This window comes from Trachurus trachurus (assembly GCF_905171665.1).
Source record: "Trachurus trachurus genome assembly, chromosome: 16".
Taxonomy (NCBI): domain Eukaryota; kingdom Metazoa; phylum Chordata; class Actinopteri; order Carangiformes; family Carangidae; genus Trachurus; species Trachurus trachurus.
This window is the reverse complement of record NC_139902.1, coordinates 32,929,738-32,953,308: the sequence shown is the minus strand read 5'-3', so window position 1 is coordinate 32,953,308 and position 23,571 is coordinate 32,929,738. Positions and strand designations below refer to the sequence as shown.

General features: G+C 41.2%; 1 protein-coding gene across 1 annotated transcript in view; it reads left to right on the top strand.

The window, feature by feature from the left end:
* The first annotated feature begins 4,416 nt into the window (after nucleotides 1-4,416).
* The window catches only part of LOC310998998 (collagen alpha-6(VI) chain-like), a 52,867-nt gene continuing 33,712 nt past the window's right edge, over nucleotides 4,417-23,571 (top strand). Inside the window, exons 1-17 of the mRNA XM_083989281.1 lie at nucleotides 4,417-4,496; nucleotides 10,190-10,294; nucleotides 10,830-11,399; nucleotides 11,761-12,321; nucleotides 13,704-14,318; nucleotides 14,711-15,283; nucleotides 17,489-18,040; nucleotides 18,509-19,087; nucleotides 19,499-20,068; nucleotides 20,172-20,527; nucleotides 20,957-21,032; nucleotides 21,230-21,375; nucleotides 21,562-21,654; nucleotides 21,761-21,814; nucleotides 23,007-23,078; nucleotides 23,191-23,217; nucleotides 23,315-23,359. Coding sequence (XP_083845407.1) covers nucleotides 10,204-10,294; nucleotides 10,830-11,399; nucleotides 11,761-12,321; nucleotides 13,704-14,318; nucleotides 14,711-15,283; nucleotides 17,489-18,040; nucleotides 18,509-19,087; nucleotides 19,499-20,068; nucleotides 20,172-20,527; nucleotides 20,957-21,032; nucleotides 21,230-21,375; nucleotides 21,562-21,654; nucleotides 21,761-21,814; nucleotides 23,007-23,078; nucleotides 23,191-23,217; nucleotides 23,315-23,359 — 4,980 coding nt within the window. The 5' untranslated portion in view covers nucleotides 4,417-4,496; nucleotides 10,190-10,203. The remainder of the gene's footprint in view (nucleotides 4,497-10,189; nucleotides 10,295-10,829; nucleotides 11,400-11,760; nucleotides 12,322-13,703; nucleotides 14,319-14,710; nucleotides 15,284-17,488; nucleotides 18,041-18,508; nucleotides 19,088-19,498; nucleotides 20,069-20,171; nucleotides 20,528-20,956; nucleotides 21,033-21,229; nucleotides 21,376-21,561; nucleotides 21,655-21,760; nucleotides 21,815-23,006; nucleotides 23,079-23,190; nucleotides 23,218-23,314; nucleotides 23,360-23,571) is intronic.

Here is a 23,571-nt window from a genome sequence, read left to right as displayed (position 1 = left end):
TGTGTTAAAGCTCCATACAGTATAAAGGTAGATGTCCATGTGTAGTGTGATTATAAAGCAGCTCTAGGTTCTATATTAATACTGTGAAAGTATCAAAGCCTCAGTCCACAGAGAAATGCACACAGCCTGTATTCAGAAACTGAGCCTTAAAACCAGCCGTCAGGACTTCCTGTCACTTTGTGATGTCACAACAAAGCCCCGCCCCCTCACCACCTGGACAACACCATCCATCCAATAACAACTTTGCAGAATTTGGTTTCTCTGAATGTTTTATTCTGAAATCTGCTCTATTTTTTTTTTAAGTTGAGCAACTTTACTGACTGTTTTCTGAGTGATCTGAGTTCACAGCAGTGACCTGTGGATAGTGGAGGATAAACAACGGCAAACTAGAGGCTTCTTCATGGAGAAGGAGAAAGTCTGTAGTCGGTTGTTTGAACTCCACTCCTCCACATTCGATATGTTTCTACTCTTGGCCCTTGAATCTGTTCTTCCCGCTGTGATCTTGAAGCTTCTGGAAGTCGACACGCGCTCCGCTGCCTTTGTGACCGGGCCAACATCCACTGCAGCTCTGACAGCGCAGGACTCATTACACAACATCATCATCGTCATCGTCGTCGTCGTCCGCTGTCTGCGCCCCCCAGGCGGTGACTATAGGAAAACTTGGCCGGAGCATCACAGATGTTTTGTCAGTGATGTAAGAAGAAACCTCTGGCTCTGACTCTGAACTCTGTGGGAAATCTCCCCTCAACTTCACTGGAAATCAGAACCACACGGGTCTACAGTACAGCAGGTCACAGATTCCTCCAGAGCAGACTGCGATTTTTATATCTGCTGCGAAGAGTTGCACATACAGGAGAACGAGCTCCTCGCCGCTCTGGGATATCATACCACCGTGCTGTGGTTCATTTCATATTCAATTCATGGTTTACATGCATTACATAATTGCACACATTACATAACACGATAAATGGAAAAGGAGCAGGATGAAGAAAAACGTATGATACCTTCCCCTTTCTATTGTTATAAATGCATTGGCTTAGATACCAAGTGTAGTGACCTTTCTCTTCCTCAAAGCAACGAAAGAAAGTCACTCACTGTTGCTGATGTTTAGCTTAATTGACGCGTGCATGGTGCGATCAAACCAATTGCCAAAACGAAGGTTTACCATAAAAAAGGGCTTTATTTGTACAAAAACAATACAACAATACCTTCCTGGCACGGCACACTTGTCACAGTCAAAGAATTGTTTGCTTCCAATCAGCAACACCTTCCGATAGCTCAGCTCAGTTTAAATAAGCCCCCGTGATCGTATGCCTGTGCTAAATTCTTTCAAGAATAATTATTATGATATGAATTAAAATATCTTTATTATGATTTTTCACAACCATGTCTGGTCAAGTTTATAAAAGTAAACTTATAAAAAGTTCTATACATATTTTGTTCCCCTATTTATTGTCCACATTAGTGTTGACGTATATATAGTATTATATTGACAGCCTTTTGCATGGATATATTTATATAACATAAACATACATGTTTGTATGGGCAGAGACATGTCAATATGTAGAATTGTTCCAGATTCAATGTATTTTATTATTTTGCCTTTATTTAACCACGTAAATAAAATAAAAACTCGTTGAGATTTAAAGACCTCTTTTATAAGAGCGACCTGGCTAAGAGAGCAGCGCACAAACAACTCTAGATTTACACAAACAACATAAGAATTACAATTAACAGATTACATTGGGCAAATTACAAATTATATTGGGCAATCACAATCACAAGAGTCGATGGATCTCCTTTCTGAATTCCCCAAGGCTACTGAAATCAGTCAGGTAAGTATATATTTCATACTTTTTATACTGTATGTCAGTATATGTCCATGTGTCCATGTGAGTGAGGGAAAACGCTGAGTGTGTGTTGTAATCTTATAGTCCAGTTAAGTAATTGCCGACAGTGCAGCGACTTTGGTTAAAAATAACTTGATTATCTTGATGGTTGCAGTGGAGAAGTCAAGTAAAAGGAGACATCTGAGAAGCTGTGGCACTGCAGCAGAGTTTGCACCGTCATTGTTAAACTATGTTTTGTGGCAGGAGGAGTTGTTTGGGTTGAGCCGCTTCCAGACGTCCAATAGTCTACACTGTTTCATACGTTTCAGTGTAGATGGAGGGGGTGGGGGGCTCATGGGAGTTTCATATCCAGCACTGAGGTGTTATCAAGTTTAAAATCATCTCCTTGAACAATGCAGACAGTTTGGCTGAATCTGTAGAGAGTCAATGCGGCTATTATTATAACTATTGTTTCAGTGTGTGGGTTTATTTCTCCAACATGTTCAGTGCAACAGCAGAGCTGAATGTGCAGCTGACAGCATGCAGCTCTCTGTTATTCATGTTGCTGGGTGGAGTTTTACAACAAGCAAACTGAGTGGTCTGGTCAATGTTGTAAATGTTCAGCGATAATTAACAACGAGCCAATAAAGTCTGTGTGATGGGTGATGAAATGTACAAGAAGTTCTGTTGCTGCTCGATGAAGAACACTGAGGAGAGAGCAGAGATGTTCAAGATGTTCAACACTGAAAATGCTCACACATTGAAGATGGTCTTCACAGTGAAGATATTCAAACCACTGACAATGTTCTACTCTGAAAATGTTCAACACTGTGAATATGTTCAACACTGTGAAGATGTTCTTCACCTTGAAGATGCTCTACATCTTCACCATGATGATGCTCTACACTGTGAAGACGTTCATCACCGTGAAGATGCTCTACACTGTGAAGATGTTCTTCACCGTGAAGATGCTCTACACTGTGAAGATGTTCTTCACCGTGAAGATGCTCTACACTGTCAAGATGTTCTTCACCGTGAAGATGCTCTAAACTGTGAAGATGTTCTTCACCGTGAAGATGCTCTACACTGTGAAGATGTTCTTCACCGTGAAGATGCTCTACACTGTCAAGATGTTCTTCACCGTGAAGATGCTCTAAACTGTGAAGATGTATTTCACCGTGACGATGCTCTTCACTGTGAATATGCTCTACATCTTCACCATGATGATGCTCTACACTGTGAAGATGCTCTACACCTTCACCATGATGATGCTCTACACTATGAAGATGTTCTTCACCGTGAAGATGCTCTAAACTGTGAAGACGTTCTTCACCGTGACGATGCTCTACACTGTGAAGATGTTCTTCACCATGAATATGCTCTACACTGCGAATATGCTCTACATCTTCACTGTGAATATGCTCTACAATCTAATCTACATCTTCACCATAAAGATTCTGTACACTGTGAAGATGTTCATCACCGTGAAGATGCTCTACACTGTGAAGATGTTCATCACCGCGACGATGCTCTACACTGTGAAGATGTTAATCACCGTGAAGATGCTCTAGGCAAGGCAAGGTAAGGCAAGCCATTTTTACGAACAGTTTGTCTGAAAGGGCTTTACATAGCATCATAACAACAGCTTCTAACCTTAGACCCTCATAAAAACTTCCAAGAAAACCCTTTTTAACAAGGAAAAAAGTAGAGTGTAGATGTTCTAGAAGTTCTACACAGTGAAGGTGATGCTGATGTAAGATCTACACTTTTGCACTTTTATCAGTTTGTTGAATCTTGGCCCAAAACTATAAAAGGAAGAAGAAACCATTAGATTGTGGAGAACTTCTCCACGGAGACAAGTTTGACTGACGACAAATCTCACGCTTGTCTGACTTTTGAGAGAATTTCCAGAGAAGGTTCCTCCCTCTCTCCTCGGACTGAGCTGCTGCCACACACTTACATAAACCTTTTTCCTAAGAAATCACTGGGATTCCAGTGTTCTGAGGCCAAACTGAGCTCCTTCCAACAGAAAGCCCTGTGTCCATCTTCACACACACACTCTCATAGATTTGTGCAGAGCCACAGCTCAACATCTGGTTTAGTCCTTCAACCCAGAGTTGAAGGTGGAGGATGCCAGCACATTTACATCATTACACATTTACAGTTCTTTGGAATTATTTTATGAGACAATAAAACGTGTTGTACATGAGTGTAGTACTATCCATGCTGTCATTTAACTCCCACTGTCCCCAGAACACCCAGTTTAGGTATTTTAGGTAACACCTCAGAGATGATTGACACCTCAAACATGAGGCCAAATTAAAACTGAGAGATGTTAACTGATTGAAAGTCGGCAGCTGGCTATAAAAGGACAAAGGCTTCTGGTCCAGAGCCCTGAGATGGTGAGAAAAGTCTGCTCTGGTGCACTAATAAAAAAAAGAAAAAGTGATGGATTACAGTTCATCAGCCTCTCCTGCAGAATGTGGTGGGAGGAGGAGGAGGAGTTCGATGGCCGGGTCTCCTTCCCCCTCCTCCTCCTCCTCCTCCACTTCTTATCATCCTCCTTTTCTTTATCATCGTGCAGAGGGAAACCTGCACTCGCTCCGTCACATAGCGACTCGTGTGTTTGGATGCAGAGGGAGCTGATGCAGCAGCAGCAGCAGATCTGTAAGTTACTCTGAACATCTCTTCACTTATGCAGAGTTTAACAGTTTAACATTTCAATGTGCACGGTTCAGGCAGCATGCAGATGTCTTTTAAAGTGCAGCAATGTTTTTTGGGGATGACACAAAGTGTGACAGGAATGTCTCGGCACTGAGGTTAGTTTGCAGCCAAACAGCTGATCTGCACATGTTACCAATTCAAAACCTTTTTCCCAAAGCCAGCCAGTTCTTCCCCAGAAAACCTGAACCCCCTCACTGTTGCTCGGTGTCTTCACTCGGCAACAGATCACAGGACATGTAGATGGATGTACATTTGTTTCCAGCAACCTTAAACTCTTTAAAGAGGAATGCAGGATTTCCACCTTAACTCTGCTCCATCCTTCCCTTAAAGCAGATATCAGTGGAATGTTTTTGTTAATATAAGTCCTAAATAGTCCTATTTTCCGTCAGCAATCACTTACATGAAGTATTTCAGCCTAAACACGAGTCTCTCCGTCACTCTGCTCTGCTGTAACCCGAGGAGAAAATTTTCCTTGTGGGATACAAGTGTTATCCAATGAGGAGAGAGAACGGCATGAAGGGCTGTGTGTGCAGCCAAGGGATGCGCGTGAATGTGGTGACGTAGCACGAGGACCAATTGATGCCTGACAAGGGCGGGGGCTGCTAACTCATGGTGCGTTCAAAGAAACTCGTACTTTGTGTTTTTCCTTCCTGTGAAGTCATACCAGTTCGATCTGGTACGAGTTCACGGGTCGGAAGTTACGAGTGGCCGTTATAGGGAACTTTCACAGACAACAGGATGGTAAAAACACGAGCTACGGGTTACCTGGAACGCTACCAAGTCGTAGTTGTGACTTGAAGCTGTAACTTACGGTTTCAAAAGCCTGCCTTGAACGCAGCATTAGCCGAAACGGCCGTGAAGCTGATATCTGCTTTAATGAAGCAGCTCCAGAGTCCTAGTGCTGGTTAAATCAATGACTTGTAACTAGTTCCAGGGAGAATGGAGGCTCTCTGCCTTCCACCTAGCGTCTCTTGGCTGAAAACCAACCTTGTAAGATCAGAGCCGCCACACAAACGTCACGCACCCCATAACCCGTAATCTCTTCCTGATGACAGATAAGACTACACAAATATACACACCGTAACATTAAAGAAATGCACACGGCCGGGAGGAGGGAGAGCAAAACTGAGGAAAAGAGACCGGACTTGTAATAGTTCCCCTTTATTTCTTCCAGTGATCTTAGTAACTGTCCCGCAGAAACATTATATACGACATACACGTTTCTATATCCAGTGTTGCAGTGTTTGTTACCCATATTATTATACATTTTCGAATATAAACATCCTCTGGATACGCGTATCTGCAGATGTTGTAAACATATACTACGTTAACAATATATTCAATACTTTGTGAATTGTTCCACTTTCTAACAAGTTCAATGTTGAAATTTCAAATATATGATTTTATTTTAAATATGCCATACAGAGATTTTTAATATACATATATGTCCTACAAAATAAAAGCATGAAATGGCCCAAAAATAACAGTAAAATGCACAAGTATGTAATTTACCCAGTTGGCATCACAGGTTAATGTTGTAGCTCAGTCGGTCGGTCGGTCTGTATTGCACAGTGTTAAGGCCTGTGTCCCAAATGTGAACTAACCAGGTCGTTACCACACACCCTCGGCTCAGTGTAATAATGTTTTGGATCTGTTCATGCATCTTTAATGATTCTACCTACCAACAGTAGTCACAGCCGTGTCAACAATATATAAAAACATATCTGTTCCTTTGGAAAATCTACCTACCTACCTATCTAAAGTTGCCTGTGTCACAGACTGTAAATGTGATTGTGCTGTGATCAACCAGTGGGTGGATCAATAGTGTCAAATAGAGTACCAACAGCTGAGCATGAGCAGCTTTTTATAATCCATACACCACTATGGTTTTATTTGTCTTTAGATGTGTTTTGGTTATGTATTTGGTTTAGAATATGCAAAAAGACGCTGTTTCTGTTTCTAGACCGGAAGACAAACATGAACAACAGGGTATATATATCCCTTGCTGTGATTGTGAAACAGTTTCAGTTCACGCTCTATTGTGATCACATCAACAAAATCAAACTCAGATTAAAGCCACGGGGGCTGTGAGGCGAGGCCAGAGCTCAGACTTTACTGTAATTCACGGCTCATATAATCTGCTACGGTGATTGATAGGAGTCATTAATATCAGCTGTATCACACCCAAAAACAATACAGGTCTTCAAATGGATGAAACACCTCAATTTAACCATTCACGAAAAGAAAACACAATGGGCACACAGTACAGAATAGAAGAATAGAATAAACTTTAATGTCCCACAGGGGAAATTTGTTGTGGACTCAGTGCATGGTAAAAAAGCTGCCTTAATATACATAAAATACATAAATGACAGTTGACATGTACACACACACTCATGACACACCCAGTCAAGGGTTTAACAAGATTAAAAAGTAAACAAACAAACAGACAAACAAGCATCAGTTATTGCACATCTCCCAGATAAAAAATAAAAACAAGAGTTATTGCACACCTCCCAGGCCTCAGCGTACACCATCTACAGAGCTGTTTAAAAGTTTGATGGAGGTGGGTACAAAAGAGAATTTAAAACGATTCAGTCTGCATTTAGGGAGTCTATACCTTCTACCGGAAGGCAAGAGCTCGTAGTTTTCCAGAAGGATGTGGGACGGGTCTGACAAAACCCTCCGTGCCTGCCTGACTACAGACTGCTCGTAGATGGACTGGAGGGAGGGTTTGTCAGTCCTCCCCATCACCTTCATAGCCGTATAGACCAGGCGCTGCAGCTTGGCTTTAGACTGTGCAGAGAGGTTACCATACCATGCTGTTATGCCATATCTTTTTTTTTTTTTTGAACACATTTTTTATTGTTTTTCAACAAAGACACAGAACATACAATTTGCCATCATGTCAGTTACAGAAATAGATAAAATAAAATAAAATAAAATAAAATAAAATAAAATACAGTATTGCCATCCATCAATTCTTCTAGCCGACCGCCCCCTATACACCCTCACAACACATATTGGTGCCCCTCCCCATATTGCTCCGCGTACACACAGATTTCACCCATTAATGTAGTCACAGTCATATCAGTATCCTATGCAGTAAGCAGTGATAAATCAAACAGATTAAAAACAAAACAATATGGTAGTGTGTAAATGCCACACTGCAAACAAGGACACTTAAGGATTCATCTCAGGTGGGCGTGACCATTGTAAGGAAGACTGGCCCCTCTTCACTAGCTGAGTCAATTCGTCAGGTAGGTAGTTAAGCAGAGGAGCCCACATTTCATTAAAGGACCTTTCATTACCCTTCACAACTGCACTAAGTCTTTCATGGGGGAGGACCCGGAATATTTCCCTATACCATAGGGTAACAGTAGGTGGTTTATCAGTGATCCAGTTAATTAAAATGCATTTTCTGGCCAATAATAATAATTTGTCGCATAATTTGAACTTCAAATGGGTTAAAGTCACCTCCCTTGATGGGAGGCCGGTTATGCCATATCTAATAACGCTCTCTATTACTGCCTGATAAAAAAGAAACATAATGTTTTGACTGACCCCAAACACCCTCAGCCTACGTAAAAAATACAGCCTTTGCTGTAAGCGACAACAGACCAAATCAACATGATCACTCCAGCTGAAGAGGTTATCCATCTGGATGCCCAGGTACCTGTAGGATGTGACCTGTTTAATTTCCTCCCCATGTATGGCCAGTGGGGTATGATCCCCCACTGACCGGGGGTCCAGCACCATCTCCTCAGTTTTTTTTGTGTTGATAATGAGGTAGTTCTCATCACACCACTGAACAAAATTGTTCACTTCTGTGAAGTATGATGAGGGGTCTGAGTTCTGGTGGAGCAGGCTGAGAATGGCTGTGTCGTCTGAGAATTTAAAAAACATGTTGCCGGGAAGAGAGTTAGTGCAGTCATTTGTATACAATGTAAACAGGACCGGTGAACTTACGCAGCCCTGTGGTGCACCTGTATTAATGCATTTGAATTCAGAGATTGAGTCGTTAATTCTGACATTTTGGGTTCTATCTGTTAAAAAAGAATAAAACCATTTAATAATAAAGGGATTAACATTCATCTGGGTCAATTTCTGTAGGAGCAGATGAGGCTGCAGTGTGTTAAAAGCTGAGCTAAAATCAACAAACAAAAGGCGTGCATAGGCCTTGGGATCTTCCAGGTGCCTGAGAGTCAGATGGGTGATGCTGTTAATTGCATCGTCTGTGCTCCTCCCCTGCCTATAGGCAAACTGTAGTGGGTCTAGTTCTGATTTAACATCACTTTTAAGCATGGATACCATATATTTTTCAAAACATTTCATGACAATAGAAGTTAAAGCCACCGGTCTAAAATCATTATTTTCTGTGGGACAAGATTTCTTTGGGATGGGAACAATGGTAGCTCTTTTCCAGAGGGCAGGAACTAAATGAGAGTCTGCAGATTTCTGGAAAACAGGGCACCATGCTGGGGTTAGCTCTGCTGCAAAGGTGTTCAATAGGAAAGCAGAGATGCCATCGGGGCCTGCAGACTTCTTTTTACATACGTGGCTGAAAAGTGACTGAATTTGGAAAGGGTCAACTACTAACCTTGAACAGGGGTCAGTTGTAATTGACTGCAGTACAGTATTGCATTCCAGAGAAAAATCATGTGTATCAAATCTGAGAAAGAAATTGTTAAGTTCATTTGCTTTGCTCAGCTCATTACATGTTGTTGTGAGGCACTTCCTATGTGTTGTCATGTTAGTAGCAGCTTTGATGGAGACCCAGAGTTTCTTAGAGTCCATAGAGGCAAAATTCTCTTCAATAACAGTTATGAAGTAAACTGGTGTCCGGTAACATATTGGCAGAACATCAGGGGATAGACATTAAGAAACGATGCTCCACACAGAGTGTTGGACAGCCTGGAGCTGAGGGAACATCTCAGTCATTTTCTTTTTATTCCTACTAATGCAATGTTATGTTTTATATTCTGTGTTTTTTTAGTCTGCTTCCTGTATGTCCTTAATACAAAAGCACCATTAGAGGTTGATTTTTTGCACGAGGACAATAAAGATCTCCAGGTCTTGCACATGAGCTTGATTCGGCTCAGTGTTTCTTTAAATCATTTATTTCTTTGGTCTTTAAGTGAAGTTTTGTCCAAGTTCAACAGCAAATCCCAAATTACTCTGCTTGTTTTGATGGTTGATTTGACCATGAACCACCCAGGTGCCCTCACTGAACTCTGGGACACAGCTTGTAGTGTTTTTCTCATGTCCAACTGTTTACAAATGTTCTTGGTTGAGGATTTTTTTTTGTTATGGTAAAATGGTTCACTTAGGAAATGGTGGTAATTATCAGGGCTTTAGCAGAGTTTTTTGCAAATGTCCACTGTTATTTCATGCCAAGTGTTTGCAACAGTGATGTTCAGCGTGGAACACATCTTGCATGGTGAGTGTGTGCATAGAGGCCTTTGTATGCATGGATTACTTGGTCTGTTATTGATATCTGGTGAAAATTTCATGCCAACAGCCCAATACATTTACTGAAGAAAATGGTGATGCGTTCAGTACTCAATTTCCCTGCTGTACATGATGGGGACTTATAGATGACAGGCTTCAACCCAGCTCTCACGTCTGTTTTACAGGAGAAGAGAAGCTGATGAGCGTTTTCAGAATGAAGGGAAGCGCAGGTCTTCTCTTCAGCCTCATCGTAGCAGCATGTTGCTATGGTGTCGCTGCTCAGATGAAAGGTAAGCTCTGCTTTATGAAATGAGACATGTACAAGTACAGTAAAGGTTAACGCTGGTGTCCATAGGGTTTATGTCACACTAACCTTTAGCCAGCTTCCTGTATAAAGAAACACACTGAATGGATTTTTTTTTTACACATTTCAACATAATGTTTATGAGTTAAAGAGGTAAACAAAACAAAGTATAAAATATGTTTAGAATTTTTAAAAGAAATGAGTTTTTACATTTTAGTGCACATTGCAGCAATGCTAAACAAACAGTTCATTTCTGTTTACACTTAAATAAAATATCACAAACAAGGAGTATAACACATGGAAGAAAGAAAATATACAATAGATATTATAAGATAAACTACAATGAAACAGTGCTGGAGAGGTTAGAAACCCTGGGAGGGCTTATCGTAGTCATAGTTTGGTCAGCCCATAGCAATTTTGGGAGGTTGTGACCAATAACGTTACTGTGGCTGTTTGTAACATTTCTCCCAGAATGCTATTGTGGGATATGTGATGCTGACGTTTTTTCTTCTATCATCCAGATTGTGAAAATGCAACTGTGGCCGACATCGTCTTCCTTGTCGATGGCTCCGGCAGCATTTTAGCCGAAAACTTTCAGCAGGTCAAGACTTTTCTCCACGACGTCATCCGGGCCCTAGACATTGGCCCCAATAAAGTTCGGATCGGCGTAGCGCAGTACAGTAATGATCCTCAAAGGGAGTTCCTCCTGAAGGCTCACCCTGATAGGAAGTCACTGGTGGGTGCTGTGGACAAAATCATCCAAAAAGATGGGGGGACAGAAACAGGCAAGGCCATCAACTTCATCCGGACAGAGTTCTTCACCCTTGCAGCAGGGAGCCGACTCCTCCAGGGGGTTCCTCAGATTGCTGTGGTCATCACCGATGGGGAGTCCACAGACGACGTGATTAAACCAGCACAGGAACTGAGGGATCAAGGAGTCATTGTGTTTGCTATCGGTGTGGGAGAAGCAAGAGAGAAACAGCTCCAGGACATCGCCAACCTCCACGAATATGTGTTCCACGTCACCGATTTCACTGCTCTGGAGGCCATGAGGGGGACGCTGCTGCAAAGTGTCTGCAAATCTGTGGAGGGTTAGGAACCAGTTTGGCAATTTCCCCATTAAATATGAAAATGACCATGTCTGCAGATGTGTAGAAAAGAATGAGTGAGAGCATTTGAGGTTACTAGTAAGATTTCTGTAATGTCGTCTGTGTTTGTTAGTCCTACAAGATTTTTAATAAAATTCAGATTTGCAGTCCTCCTGTAGTTATTTAGTGAAATAGTTCAACTGATTACTGTAATATTAGATTGGTTTGCAGGCATGTAGATCTATGAGTTGAAAAGCTGAATTCTGCTGAGCACTCTGCCTTTGTTTGAAGCAGATTAATCACCCTTAGCATGATAACCATATCATACTACACGATAATAAAATGCAATATGTTTCTTTTCCAGCTTTGGCGGACAAGTTTGCAGATATTTTCTTCTTGGTGGACGGCGAAATGGCCCAAGGACCATACTCCATGTTTAGATCAGAGCTCCTCAAATTGATCAAGCAAATGAACGTTGGACCGTCTGCCTTCCGTATTGGTTTGGCTCAGTATGTTGAAGAAACCAAGGTTGAATTCTTTCTCAATTCCTCTTATACCAAGCAAGCAACATCCAATGCTGTTCAACGTTTCCGTCCACGACCGCAACCTGACAGACAACATAACCTGGCTGGAGCTCTTGAGTATGCAAGGACTCACTTTTTCACCAAAGAGGCAGGGGGTCGTGCACACCAGGGCTCACGACAGTTCCTGGTTGTCGTGCCTGGAGGAGACTCAGTCGGTCCTGTGGATAGGGAGGCTTATTCGATCTATGCAGACGGGATACAGCTTGTGGCAATGAGTGCAGGTGCAGACAGGAGTCTTATGGATGATCTTGCCAGCTATTCTGTATATGAATTTGATAGTCCCAAAGTAAGTCTTCTGAAACCATTCCTTGTGACTCCACCAAAGAAGAACGTTACTGAAGGTAAGAACGTTTTTACTGACTCTTCTATATCAACAGTATCTCTTTTTCTGCATCAGTTATTGTTTTCTTTTTATACAGTGACTGATTCAATATCAATGCATTGCATGAAAGGTTAATGTGTTCAGAGAAGTGAAGTAATAAGCATGCTATTACTATTTCAAACAAGGCAGACTATGAAGGAGCTCTACATTATAATTATTATAATTATAATTATGACGACATGCCCTGACGCCAGCTCTGCACTTAACATGTCAATCTGATACAACAATAATCACTTCCACAGAGGAATAATTCATAATCTGTAATTCATGTGAAATGTGTTTAGCTGGGCTCAGCAGTTGCTTCCTACATTGTACCCAGCTAACACAAATGTTTTAACAAATACCACATTTTGCATTTCCCAGTACATCATATAAAATACAGACAAATATATTCACCATTTCATTTAATTTGTAAACAAAAAGGCAACTGTTATGTTTTACAGAGGTTACCATCATCTACCACCAAACGAGTTGGTTTCTTGTTTTGCTTGTCTTCCTTTAGTGTCTGAAGGTCCACTCCAAAACGTTATAAATGATATTCTAGCTATTCCATTGAAGTCCCTCTAATTAAAGCAGAAGTAAGCAATATTTTTGTGTTAATATAAGTCTTAAATAGTTATATCTTCCGACAGCAATCACTTACATAGAGTGTTTGGACCGAAACACGGGTCTCTCAGTCACTCTGCTCTGCTCTGAGCCGAGGAGAAAACTTTTCTCGTATCCTACAAGTTTTATCCAATGAGGAGAGAGAACGGCATGAAGGGCTGTGTGTGTGCAGCCAAGGGATGCGCGTGAATGTGGTGACGTAGGGACGAGGACCAATAGATCCATGACGAGGGCGGGGGCTGCTAACTCCATTGGCTGACAAGACGTTATGGTGCGTTCAAGGCAACCCGTAACTCGTGTTTTTCCGACCTGTGAAGTCGTACCAGTTCGATCTGGTACGAGTTCACGGGTCAGAAGTTACGAGTGGCCGTTATAGTGACTTTCACAGGTAAAACAGGTCGGAGAAACACGAGTGGGTTGCCTGGAACGCTACAAAGTCGTAAGTGGTGACTTGAAGCTAATTTACGGTTTCAAAAGCCTGCCTGGAACGCAGCATTAGCCAAAACGACCGGATCGCTTACTTCTGCTTTAATACCACAATTTAAGTTATAAAACCTGTTGACCAAAGTGGACAAGAGATTGGCTGGATCCACCTCATAGCACCACTAACATCGAGTATGGTGGTCTGTTAGCAAACAAAAATGAATCTTAGTCACCACTGTTGCTTGGTGAGGTGCTTGTGTTGTTTGTTGTTGGTTTTCTCGCTCAAGTTAACCAATTTTGCTTCTTTCACAGATTGCAAAGGGGCCAATGTGGCAGACGTTGTGTTCATTGTTGATGAGTCAGGGAGCATTAAAACCCCCAACTTCCAGCTGGTACGAACTTTCCTGCACTCAATCATCAGTGGCCTGGACGTCAGTCGGAAATCGGTCCGAGTTGGCATTGTTACGTACCATGACAGTCCCACAGCACACATCTACCTCGACACAACCAAAAGCAAAGTTGACATCCTGCAGTCTGTCAGCGTCCTGCCATACCGTGGTGGTGGTACAAAAACTGGAGCTGCCCTAAACTTCACACAGGAGTATGTCTTCACTGAGAAACGGGGCAAAAGGAAAAATGTCCAGCAGGTGGCAGTGTTGATCACAGACGGTGAATCGGACGATGCTGTGAGCGAAGCAGCAATTAGTCTTCGTCGGGCTGGTGTCACCATTTACGCTGTAGGAATCAGAGGCGCAAGTAGATCCGAACTGGAGAAGATGGCATCTCATCCCAGCGATAAATATGTTTACAATGTGGACCACTTCACTGACCTGAAACCCCTGAAGCAGGGCCTGCAGAAAGCCCTATGCAGTGACATCATTGATAAAGTGACTACAGGCATCTCAACCGAAACTGACAACAAACAAGGTCTGAACAATTGTTTTTTTTTTTTAATAGACTTTTGGTCATAGTCCAAGTTTTAGGATTCTATGGGCATTTATGTGGCAACACAATATAACATTTTTATGAAGATAAAATAAAGATGAGAATTGGACATGACTTATAAGTACCTCTGACCCTAAAAGCTAAAGAAAAATATCAAGATTTGGTTCCCATAATGAACAATGGTCAGTTTCCAGTAAGTTATAAATCAACAAGTCAGGGCTATGGGGGTGCGAAACGCGAATTTTGTTTCTTGAATAGCTGTTGAATTTGGCATTCATTCAAACATTTACTAGTGTATAAATGTCAATTTATTAACCTCCTCCTCTTTGTCTGGATAAAAATAATTAACTTGTGTTCTTGGTTTTCCCCTCTAGCATGTAAACAAAAGGATGACGCAGATATCTTTTTCCTGATGGATGACTCAGGAAGCATTCAAAACGAAGACTTCAAAGACATGCAGAAGTTCATCATTGGGATTATGGAGTCCTTCCAAATTGGGGAAAGCCATGTCCGCATAGGGCTCATGAAATACTCTGAATCTGAAACTGTGATATTTGAGCCAACAACTTACTCAGATTCTGCAAGTATGGTGACAGCCGTGCAGAATATACACCATGCAGGCGGCGGGACAAACACAGGAAGAGCACTGGAAGCCATGGGGAAAGTAATTAGGGAAGCAAAGGAGAGTCGGGGTTACAAAGTTCCAGAATATCTGATTGTCATCACAGATGGAGAATCACAAGATAAAGTCCAAGTTCCTGCAGAAGATATAAGGGCACTGGGAGTCACCATCTTTGCTGTTGGAGTGAAAGGAGAAAAAGAAGGAGCAAACCAGGATGAGCTGGAAGAAATTGCTGGTGTCCCTAAACATACTTTCTTAATCACCAATTTCGACGCCCTGAAGTCCCTTAAAGATGACATTGTCAGAGAAATCTGTTCTCCAGATGGTAAGTAAAACCGGTCGGAGCATTGCTTAAAATTGCAGTTCAGTTAAAACCAGAACTAATGTGTCCTGTTTGAAGAAGTAAGAAAGCCTTTATGTAGCAAAAATTATAGCCTTGATTTAAGGAGAGTCAAGCAGTATAGTGACTTTTCTGATTGGAGATGTTTATAAATGCACAAAAATGAAAACAACACACACATCCTCGTACTCAGTTTAGGGAAGGGTTGCTAGACCAAAAAAATCGCATGTCGAATAAGTTGAGTCCACACACCAAAGAGGCTCCAATATGAGTGCAATTTTTTGAAGCATGACGTTTCAAGCTAGTTGGCTCTACCTCAGATGCTTACACATAAAAATTAATGGGCAGAGAGACGCCATCTTTAAATTTTTTTTGTCATTTTAATGTTATGTTTACCCAGTTGTCCCCATTGAATTAGGAAAAGTCATCAAATATGAAGCAAAAAAAAATTACGTCAATCACTTTTTTTTTTTTTTAGAAACGTTAAACATTAAATGGGGTCAAGGACAGGAGGGTTAAAATGTCCTGTATACATGCTGTACGCATCGCTGTTTTAGCTGCATAAGAAATAACAAGATTTTACACACGTTTGTTTTGGATGATATTGAGGTCAGTAAAACATGCAACTTTGTAATCTTCAAAAAGTTTTAGGGTCCTAAAATACAATAGCCAAAATTGTAAGCGCGAGAACCACCAATGAAATCATTCTTGCGAGAACTTTGACATTTCAAATGCTGTGCGGGTGAGAAATGACGGTTCTCCTGGAGAAATTGATAGTTTACACAACATAGGGATGGAGCAAACATAAAAACATGCACAGCAGCCTTCTAAACCATTTCTCTTGGTTCTATGTGTGCTCTGTCTCTCTTTCCACTTTTAGGTCAATCAATGAGATTTTATTGAGAACTGCATATTGCTCATAGTCACATAACAGGTGTTCTTGATGTAAAAGAGGAATTTTTATTTAAAGGGCTATTAACTCATTGAGTGCCAGCCCTTTTATAAAATGGTCAATGTGCCAGCGTTTCGGGGCATTTTGAGTAATATTTCAAGCCCCAGAGAATATTTTGTACTATGACTCTGAAAACACCAAATAGCTCAAAGGAAAGAGGAGACTCTCTATTTACTGTAACTAGGGAAAAAAACATTTGCTTGTACCTTGTTCCATTCTTGATTTATCTTAAGTTGAATAGAGCCTGGTTGCACCAAAAAGATCACTTTTTTTTTCTAGAAAGCTGAGAAAAATGCATTTTTGTGAAAGAGAGTCTCTCAAGAAAAACAGTGATTTATCCGTTTTAATTTTGGCTTCAAAAACATGTAACACATCTGAAAATTTCATTTCACATGTTTTTTCATTGTACAAAAAAAAAAAAAAACCTAAAATACAACAAGTAGGAGTCCTACTCTGCAGAGTGATGCCTTCTCTCCTACTTCTCCTGCAGTTGCTGCCCCCTCACCCTCTCCTACAGACAGCGCCCCCATTTACCAGCAGCAGAAAACTGCGTTTGACGTACATGTACGTCATTGGCACTCAACCGTTGGATTTTGATTGACGTATACGTCATTGGCATTGGCACTCAATGAGTTAGGGTAGTAAACAAACAAACATAAGGTTCCTGACACATAAACTTGGGTAACAAATGTTAATTATAATAATTTTTTGGAGGTTTTAAATTACTTCGTCAAATTGACCCCAAGGATAAAAGGTGCAAGTAAATTTAAATGTGACAGGAGGGTTAAAGGTCCCATGCATAGATCACGTGACATAGCATGCCAGTTGTGCACTTACATCAAATCAATAACAATAAAGAAACCTTTCAAAAATAGTTCTAGATACATACATGCAGTACATAAATAGAATTCATGTTTCCCAAAAGGACTCAGGCTGTAAAGGCTGTCATATTACATAAACAAACTATTCGAGGCGCCTCTTTTTTAGTAATTAATACCAAATATAAGGTCAGTAATACTCATAGGAAATACTTGAAAAATTCTTGGAGACAACCAGATCACATAAAGGAGATATACCCAGAAGCCAACCTATATATTTTTGTCTGTTTGTTGTTTTTTTACACAATTTCTTGCTTATCCATCGCCTGTAGTGTAAGGGATATTCAATAACAGGGCTAGAAGCGACAAAAGGGTAAGACGAGAAAATCCTGCTAACGTTTCTGTATTCTTTGTCCACAGCTTGCAAAGACGTACCGATTGATATCATTTTCTTAGTTGATAGCTCTGGGAGCATCTCTGATCAAGGCTATCAGAAAATGAAAGATTTCATAAAATCCATCATTAGAAAGTCTGCCATCGGGGAAAACCAGGTGCATATTGGTGTCATGCAGTACAGCACTAAACGAAAATTGGAGTTTCACCTGACCAACATCTACAGCAAAGACAGTATGTTGGAAGCCATCGACAATATGAAGCATATGAAAGGAGGCACTCACACAGGAGGGGCCATCACAGAGGTGTCACAGCATTTTCTTGAAGTCAGTGGAGGGCGTCCTAATGTGGGACAGAGGCTGGTCATTATAACAGATGGCAAGTCCCAAGATGCAGTCGAAGGCCCTGCTAAAGCTCTGCGAGACAAGAATGTAGTGATCTATGCCATTGGAGTGGACCGGGCTGACACCACACAGCTGAGAGAGCTTAGTGGTTCAGCGGACAACGTCTTTTATGTGGGCAGGTTTGATTCTCTGGAGAAACTGGAGAGCCAGTTGGTTTTGAAACTCTGCGATGAAGGTAAGAGCAGCATGGATTTATGCCAAAAGTACTTGAACTAGATTTTGTGGAAGCTGTCATGATGTTAATCTTTCTTTTTCAATGTTCACACGTTCAATATTCAAGTTCACACCTCAAATGAGAATGAGTTGTCAGGTTTACACGTTGTACAGTTAAATGTAAAACACCTGCAAACCTGAACAAAGCACATATTTCACTGATTTTTAAAAAGCACATCCCACACCAGTTGTAAACTAAACTAAAAATGAGACTCTCTTTGGATGGTTATGCAGTCAACTCGAAGAGAGAGCATTTTAGCCACTAGAAAAAGCCAGAGTATTTTTTTTATTTCTTGAGATAAAATAATACATATTTTACATGAACCCCTAGATTGGGTTGATTTTATTTGCTCAATATATTTTCGTTTTGCAGTAATTAAGATCTTTTTGGATTGATTAAGTTTCAATTTTGTCTTTTTTTCTAAATCAGAATGCAAGAAGACTGACAAAGCTGATATTTTGTTCCTGGTGGATGGCTCCACAAGCATAAATGAAACAGAGTTTATAAGCATGAAAACATTCATGCAGTCAATGGTGAACAAGACCACAGTTGGCTTGGACCACTCTCGTTTTGGGATCGTTGTCTACTCCAATGAACCAACATCTGATTTTTTTCTAAAGAATAGTAACTCCAAACAAACTGTTCTTAATGCAATTACAAACATGAAGCAACCAACGGGAGATACCTACACAAGCAAAGCCTTGAAATTTTGCTTACCATTCTTTGGTGCTGAATATGGCGGCCGCAAAGCTCTCAAGGTACCTCAGATCCTCATGGTTATCACAGACGGGGATGCTACCGACCATCATGGTCTGAAGCCGGCATCTGATGAACTACGAACAAACAGGATCACTGTCTTTAGTATTGGAATAAGGGACGCAATCAGGGAACAGCTGGAAACCATGGCTGGTGGCGACAAATCCAAAGTCTTCTATGTGGACAGTTTTGACGGCCTGAAAAATCTGCACAAGGAAATTTCACCAGAGCTCTGCAATTCCACTAAGCCAGGTAAGAGTAGTAGTAGTAGTAGTAGTAGTAGAACGATCCTGTGTACGAGCTGTCCATGGTTACTTAACCAAAAGTCTCTTGAAGTATCAAACAAAGAGAAATATGGACTGTGGAAGTTTGAATAGTCAAAATACAGAAGTTATTATGACGTGAGGGATAAAAAAAAGATGTTGATTTGGTGGAAACCCGGCTTTAAAGGCGGGAGGCAATCACGGGGGGGGGGGGGGGGGGGGGGGGGTTGCCACTCCGCCACTCTTTTAAAAAATCCTGGAGGAAACACTGGAAAAGACCTCAGGCAATTGTTAACTGGGCATCTGAGGGTGTGTCTAACCCTAAATTCTAATAATAATTTGATAGTAGTTGTTCATCAGTGATGTGGACTAATGTCTTTCTCTTGCTTTGCTTTGGCAGTTTGTGAAAAGGAGCTGGCAGATGTTGTCTTTCTACTTGATCGATCAGGTAGTATCGAAGATAAAAATTACGAAGCCATGCTAAACTTCACGGGAGACATAGTGAACAGCCTTGAAGTCAGTAAAGGGTTCATACATGTTGGACTTGCTCAGTTCAGTGACGACCCTCATGATGAGTTTTTCCTCACCGATTTCACCAACAAGGCGGACATGATCGCACACATTGAGAAGATGGAGTACACCGGTGGAAACACCTATCTTGGAAAGGCCTTACGTCACATTAAGGGGTACTTTCATGCATCAAAGGGCAGCCGTGGGTTTGTCCCCAAGAACCTGGTGTTGGTCTCAGATGGTAATTCTCATGATGACGTGGAGGATGCAGCTGATGATCTCAGGAATTTGGGAATAGAGGTGTTTGCCGTTGGCGTAGGAGATGTCTACGACCTACAACTCCTACAGATCACTGGCACCCCAGAGAGGCTGTTCAATGTGCGCAACTTCGAAAGCTTGGTAAAGATCAAGCAAAAGGTGGTTGACGCTTTGTGCAAACCTCAAAACATTGAAAGTAAAGGTGAGTTGAAAAATGTTGTCTGTCACAGTGTCTCAATGTCTTTCCCACTGTTCCTTAACATCCAAGACTGCCCAAGGTAAAGACATGTTTCCCTTTGCTGCAGGCTGCACCATTGATGTCGCCATGGGATTTGATATTACTCAAAGGACCAGTGCACCTGGTCAGATGCTGATCAGTGGTCACACCAAGCTACAAACCTTCCTGCCACAAATCGCTCTTTATCTCTCCTCAGCACACAGCCTATGCTGTGTTGCACAGAAAGATGTGGAAACCAAAATCTCCTACCATCTGATCGGTGGTGATGGACAGTCTTTGTATGACACAAATTTTGAAGTTTACAGTGAAGATGTAGTGAAGAAAGTCATGAGCCATCAAGTGTCACAACCAACCTACTTAAACTCCGCCCAGCTGAGGGCCTTCAATGAGCTGTTCCAAGCCAAGTCCACGGCTAATGTCAAGGTAAGAATGATGATCCTCAAAGTCATCATGAAATTATGCTAGGGTGACAAAATGCTTCCTCGTTCTGTCGCTGCAGTGTGTTTTCAGCAGCTAATGTGACAGGGCGGCTTGTATGATGGAGAAGTCATTAGTCAAAGCTCTGGAAAGTATCGCCAACCTAATAACCACAAGTAACATTGAGTATGTTCTTATAATAGTTGGGGCTCTGAAAACCAACAAATCCGAGTCTTATGGTGTTACCATTTATCCTCTGTTTATCCCAGCTGGATCATCTGTACAAAATGTTATGTTACCCATCTAATAGTTGTTGACATATCTCAGTCTGAACCAAAGCACTGAACCGGTTCAGAACATACACAGACAAAATGTGAGACTCCGCCATGAAGGCCTGTCAACAAGCTAACATATGATTGACCTTATCTTTTGTAGGTGCTGGTGATCTTCTCAGACGGAGTTGATGATATGATGAACCTGCAGGAGGAATCGGAGCGGCTGAGACAGTCGGGTAAAAAGTTGTTTCCAATGTTCTAATGAGAAGAAATGTTGATGAATGTCCTTCACTTCAGTGCACCACTGAACTCTCTGATGTGGATTTAGCTCATTAAAGAGGGTTCATCTCTGTGGCTTTTTCCATTTATTTTCGTCTTTGTCTACCGTTAAAGCCAGTCAACGACACTTTGCTGTTGTGTGTTGTGTCTGCAGGGGTCAGCGCTCTGCTGATCGTGGCTCTGGAGGGAGTGCGGGACACCGCCCGGCTGCAGATGTTGGAGTTTGGCCGTGGATTCACCTACCAACGCCCCCTGACCATCAGCATGCCGAACGTAGCCAGCACCATCTTCAACCAGATTGTAAGTGCTGTGTGTGTGTGTGTGTGTTGCTGGTGCATCACCTCGCGGCCTCCGTCTGCTGCTAGGAAATGAGTTGGTGTGATGTGACTGTGGCCACAGTGTGAGCCAGAGTCAGACAGCGAAACCCCCTGCTGTAGGTTTTTGTATATTTTATGACCTGTTGTTGTTTTCTTCTCCTATCTGCAGAATATGGTGTCAGACATGAAGTGCTGCAATGTCTCATGCAAATGTTCAGGACACGAGGGCCCCCGTGGTTCTCCAGGTGGACCAGCGTCAAAGGTCAGCACAGTGCATTACATGTTAACTTTATACATTCTTCAGAAAATAATAGAAGGAGTGGTCAGTGGTCAACCTGTTTCTGAAACTGTTTTTCGATTATAAACAGGGTCCTGGTGGACAGAAGGGTCAGCAAGGCTTCCCAGGAGACGAGGGAGTCAGTGTAAGTGTTTCAATCAATGTTCATAGAAATGTATAAGTAAAACAAGTATGATCCAAATGTAAATGTTATATATTTGTATGTTGTTTTGATAAACCTGCGTCAGATAAATACTATAAGGTTGCAACAATCTTATAGTATTTCCAATCCAAATAAATAAAAATTCATTTTTTATTTTTTTTATTATATATACTGTATCTGCATGTTCAAATTTGTCTATGCATATATGAACTTGTATCCTCATTTATCCAGAGGTTTAGGAAGGTATGTGACACAATTATGACATCATCACCTGATCACAAATATTTAGTATGGTTTCCATTAATCGGTATAAAAACATCTGGATGATGAAACTGACAGAAATGTCATATTTCATCACTGTTTCCTCATCATTTTCCAGCGTGTGAGGTTTGACTGATCCTCCTTTAATGACATCATCAAACTGTTTATTACTAATATACAACAAGCATCTATTGACATTCGCACCATGGAGTTAGTGTGCAAAGCCTGAAGTCAAACAGAAATGTAGTTTTTATTTCAATGTTCCAATGTTTAAGACCAATTAATGGGTCTTCTTCTTGTGTATGTGTATTATTAAACTGTGCTTAGGAAAAGACCATTAAATCGTGACTCGTGTGTATGGCAATTAATCGTCAACTTGAAATGTCATGATGTCATGTAAGGTGAGACACTACAGGCAAGTTTACAGGCAAGCGGTTTTTTGATATATCATCCGCAGCCTGATTTATACAACATTTTATCCCTAAAAACATGGAGACATTTGTTTTGTTTTGTTTTTTTTTAGGGCTGGTGAAAGTATTTTCTCATTTACAGAGTGATAAGAAGAGAAAAACGTTTGACTTTAATATATCAACAAAATAAAACAAGAATTTTAAAAGTACCTTTGTGCATTGTTCAGATTTCTGTTCTAGAAATGCATGCAAATTAGATATGCCTCATTTACACATTTAAAGTTTCATCTTGATATCTGTCAGTTAATTTTTTTTTTTTTTTAGTTTATTCCACCTGTAGTGTCTCACCTTAAAATGATCTGAGGTCAGAAAACGGTCACATTTGGAGAAACTCAGATCTCCTTTTTTCCTCCGTTCCTTCTTTCCTGTTTTTAATGTTCATTCATTCATAGTAAACATTTGAAAAGACATTGCACTTGTTGACTCTCTGTCTGTTGCTGCAGGGCGATCGAGGGTCCCCCGGACCGAGTGGACCCCAGGGCCTGCAGGGCTGTCCTGGAGTCAGTGGACAGAAGGTCGAGTACAGAACCGTCTGCACGTGCAAAACAACACAGCTCATTTTACATCAACTAGTAACAGTGACATGAAACACGATGGTGTGTTTGACTTGTTGTCTTGTGTGTGCAGGGCTCTCGAGGCGTCTCAGGCAACAGGGTGAGTCAAAGAACAAGGAACAGGAAGTGCAGCGAGGAGACAAGAGTTTAGCTCAGACAGAGTCACACTAACACACAACTGTTGTCCAACGCTACAGGGGGAGATCGGGGAGGACGGGCTGGACGGGATCAACGGAGAACAGGTACGAACTTCAATATCTGATATGCTCCTCTCAGTATGTTATATTTATAATATGTTAAAGCTCCATACAGTATAAAGGTAGATGTTTGTGTTAAAGCTCCATACAGTATAAAGGTAGATATTTGTGTTAAAGCTCCATACAGTATAAAGGTAGATGTTTGTATTAAAGCTCCATACAGTATAAAGGTAGATGTTTGTATTAAAGCTCCATAC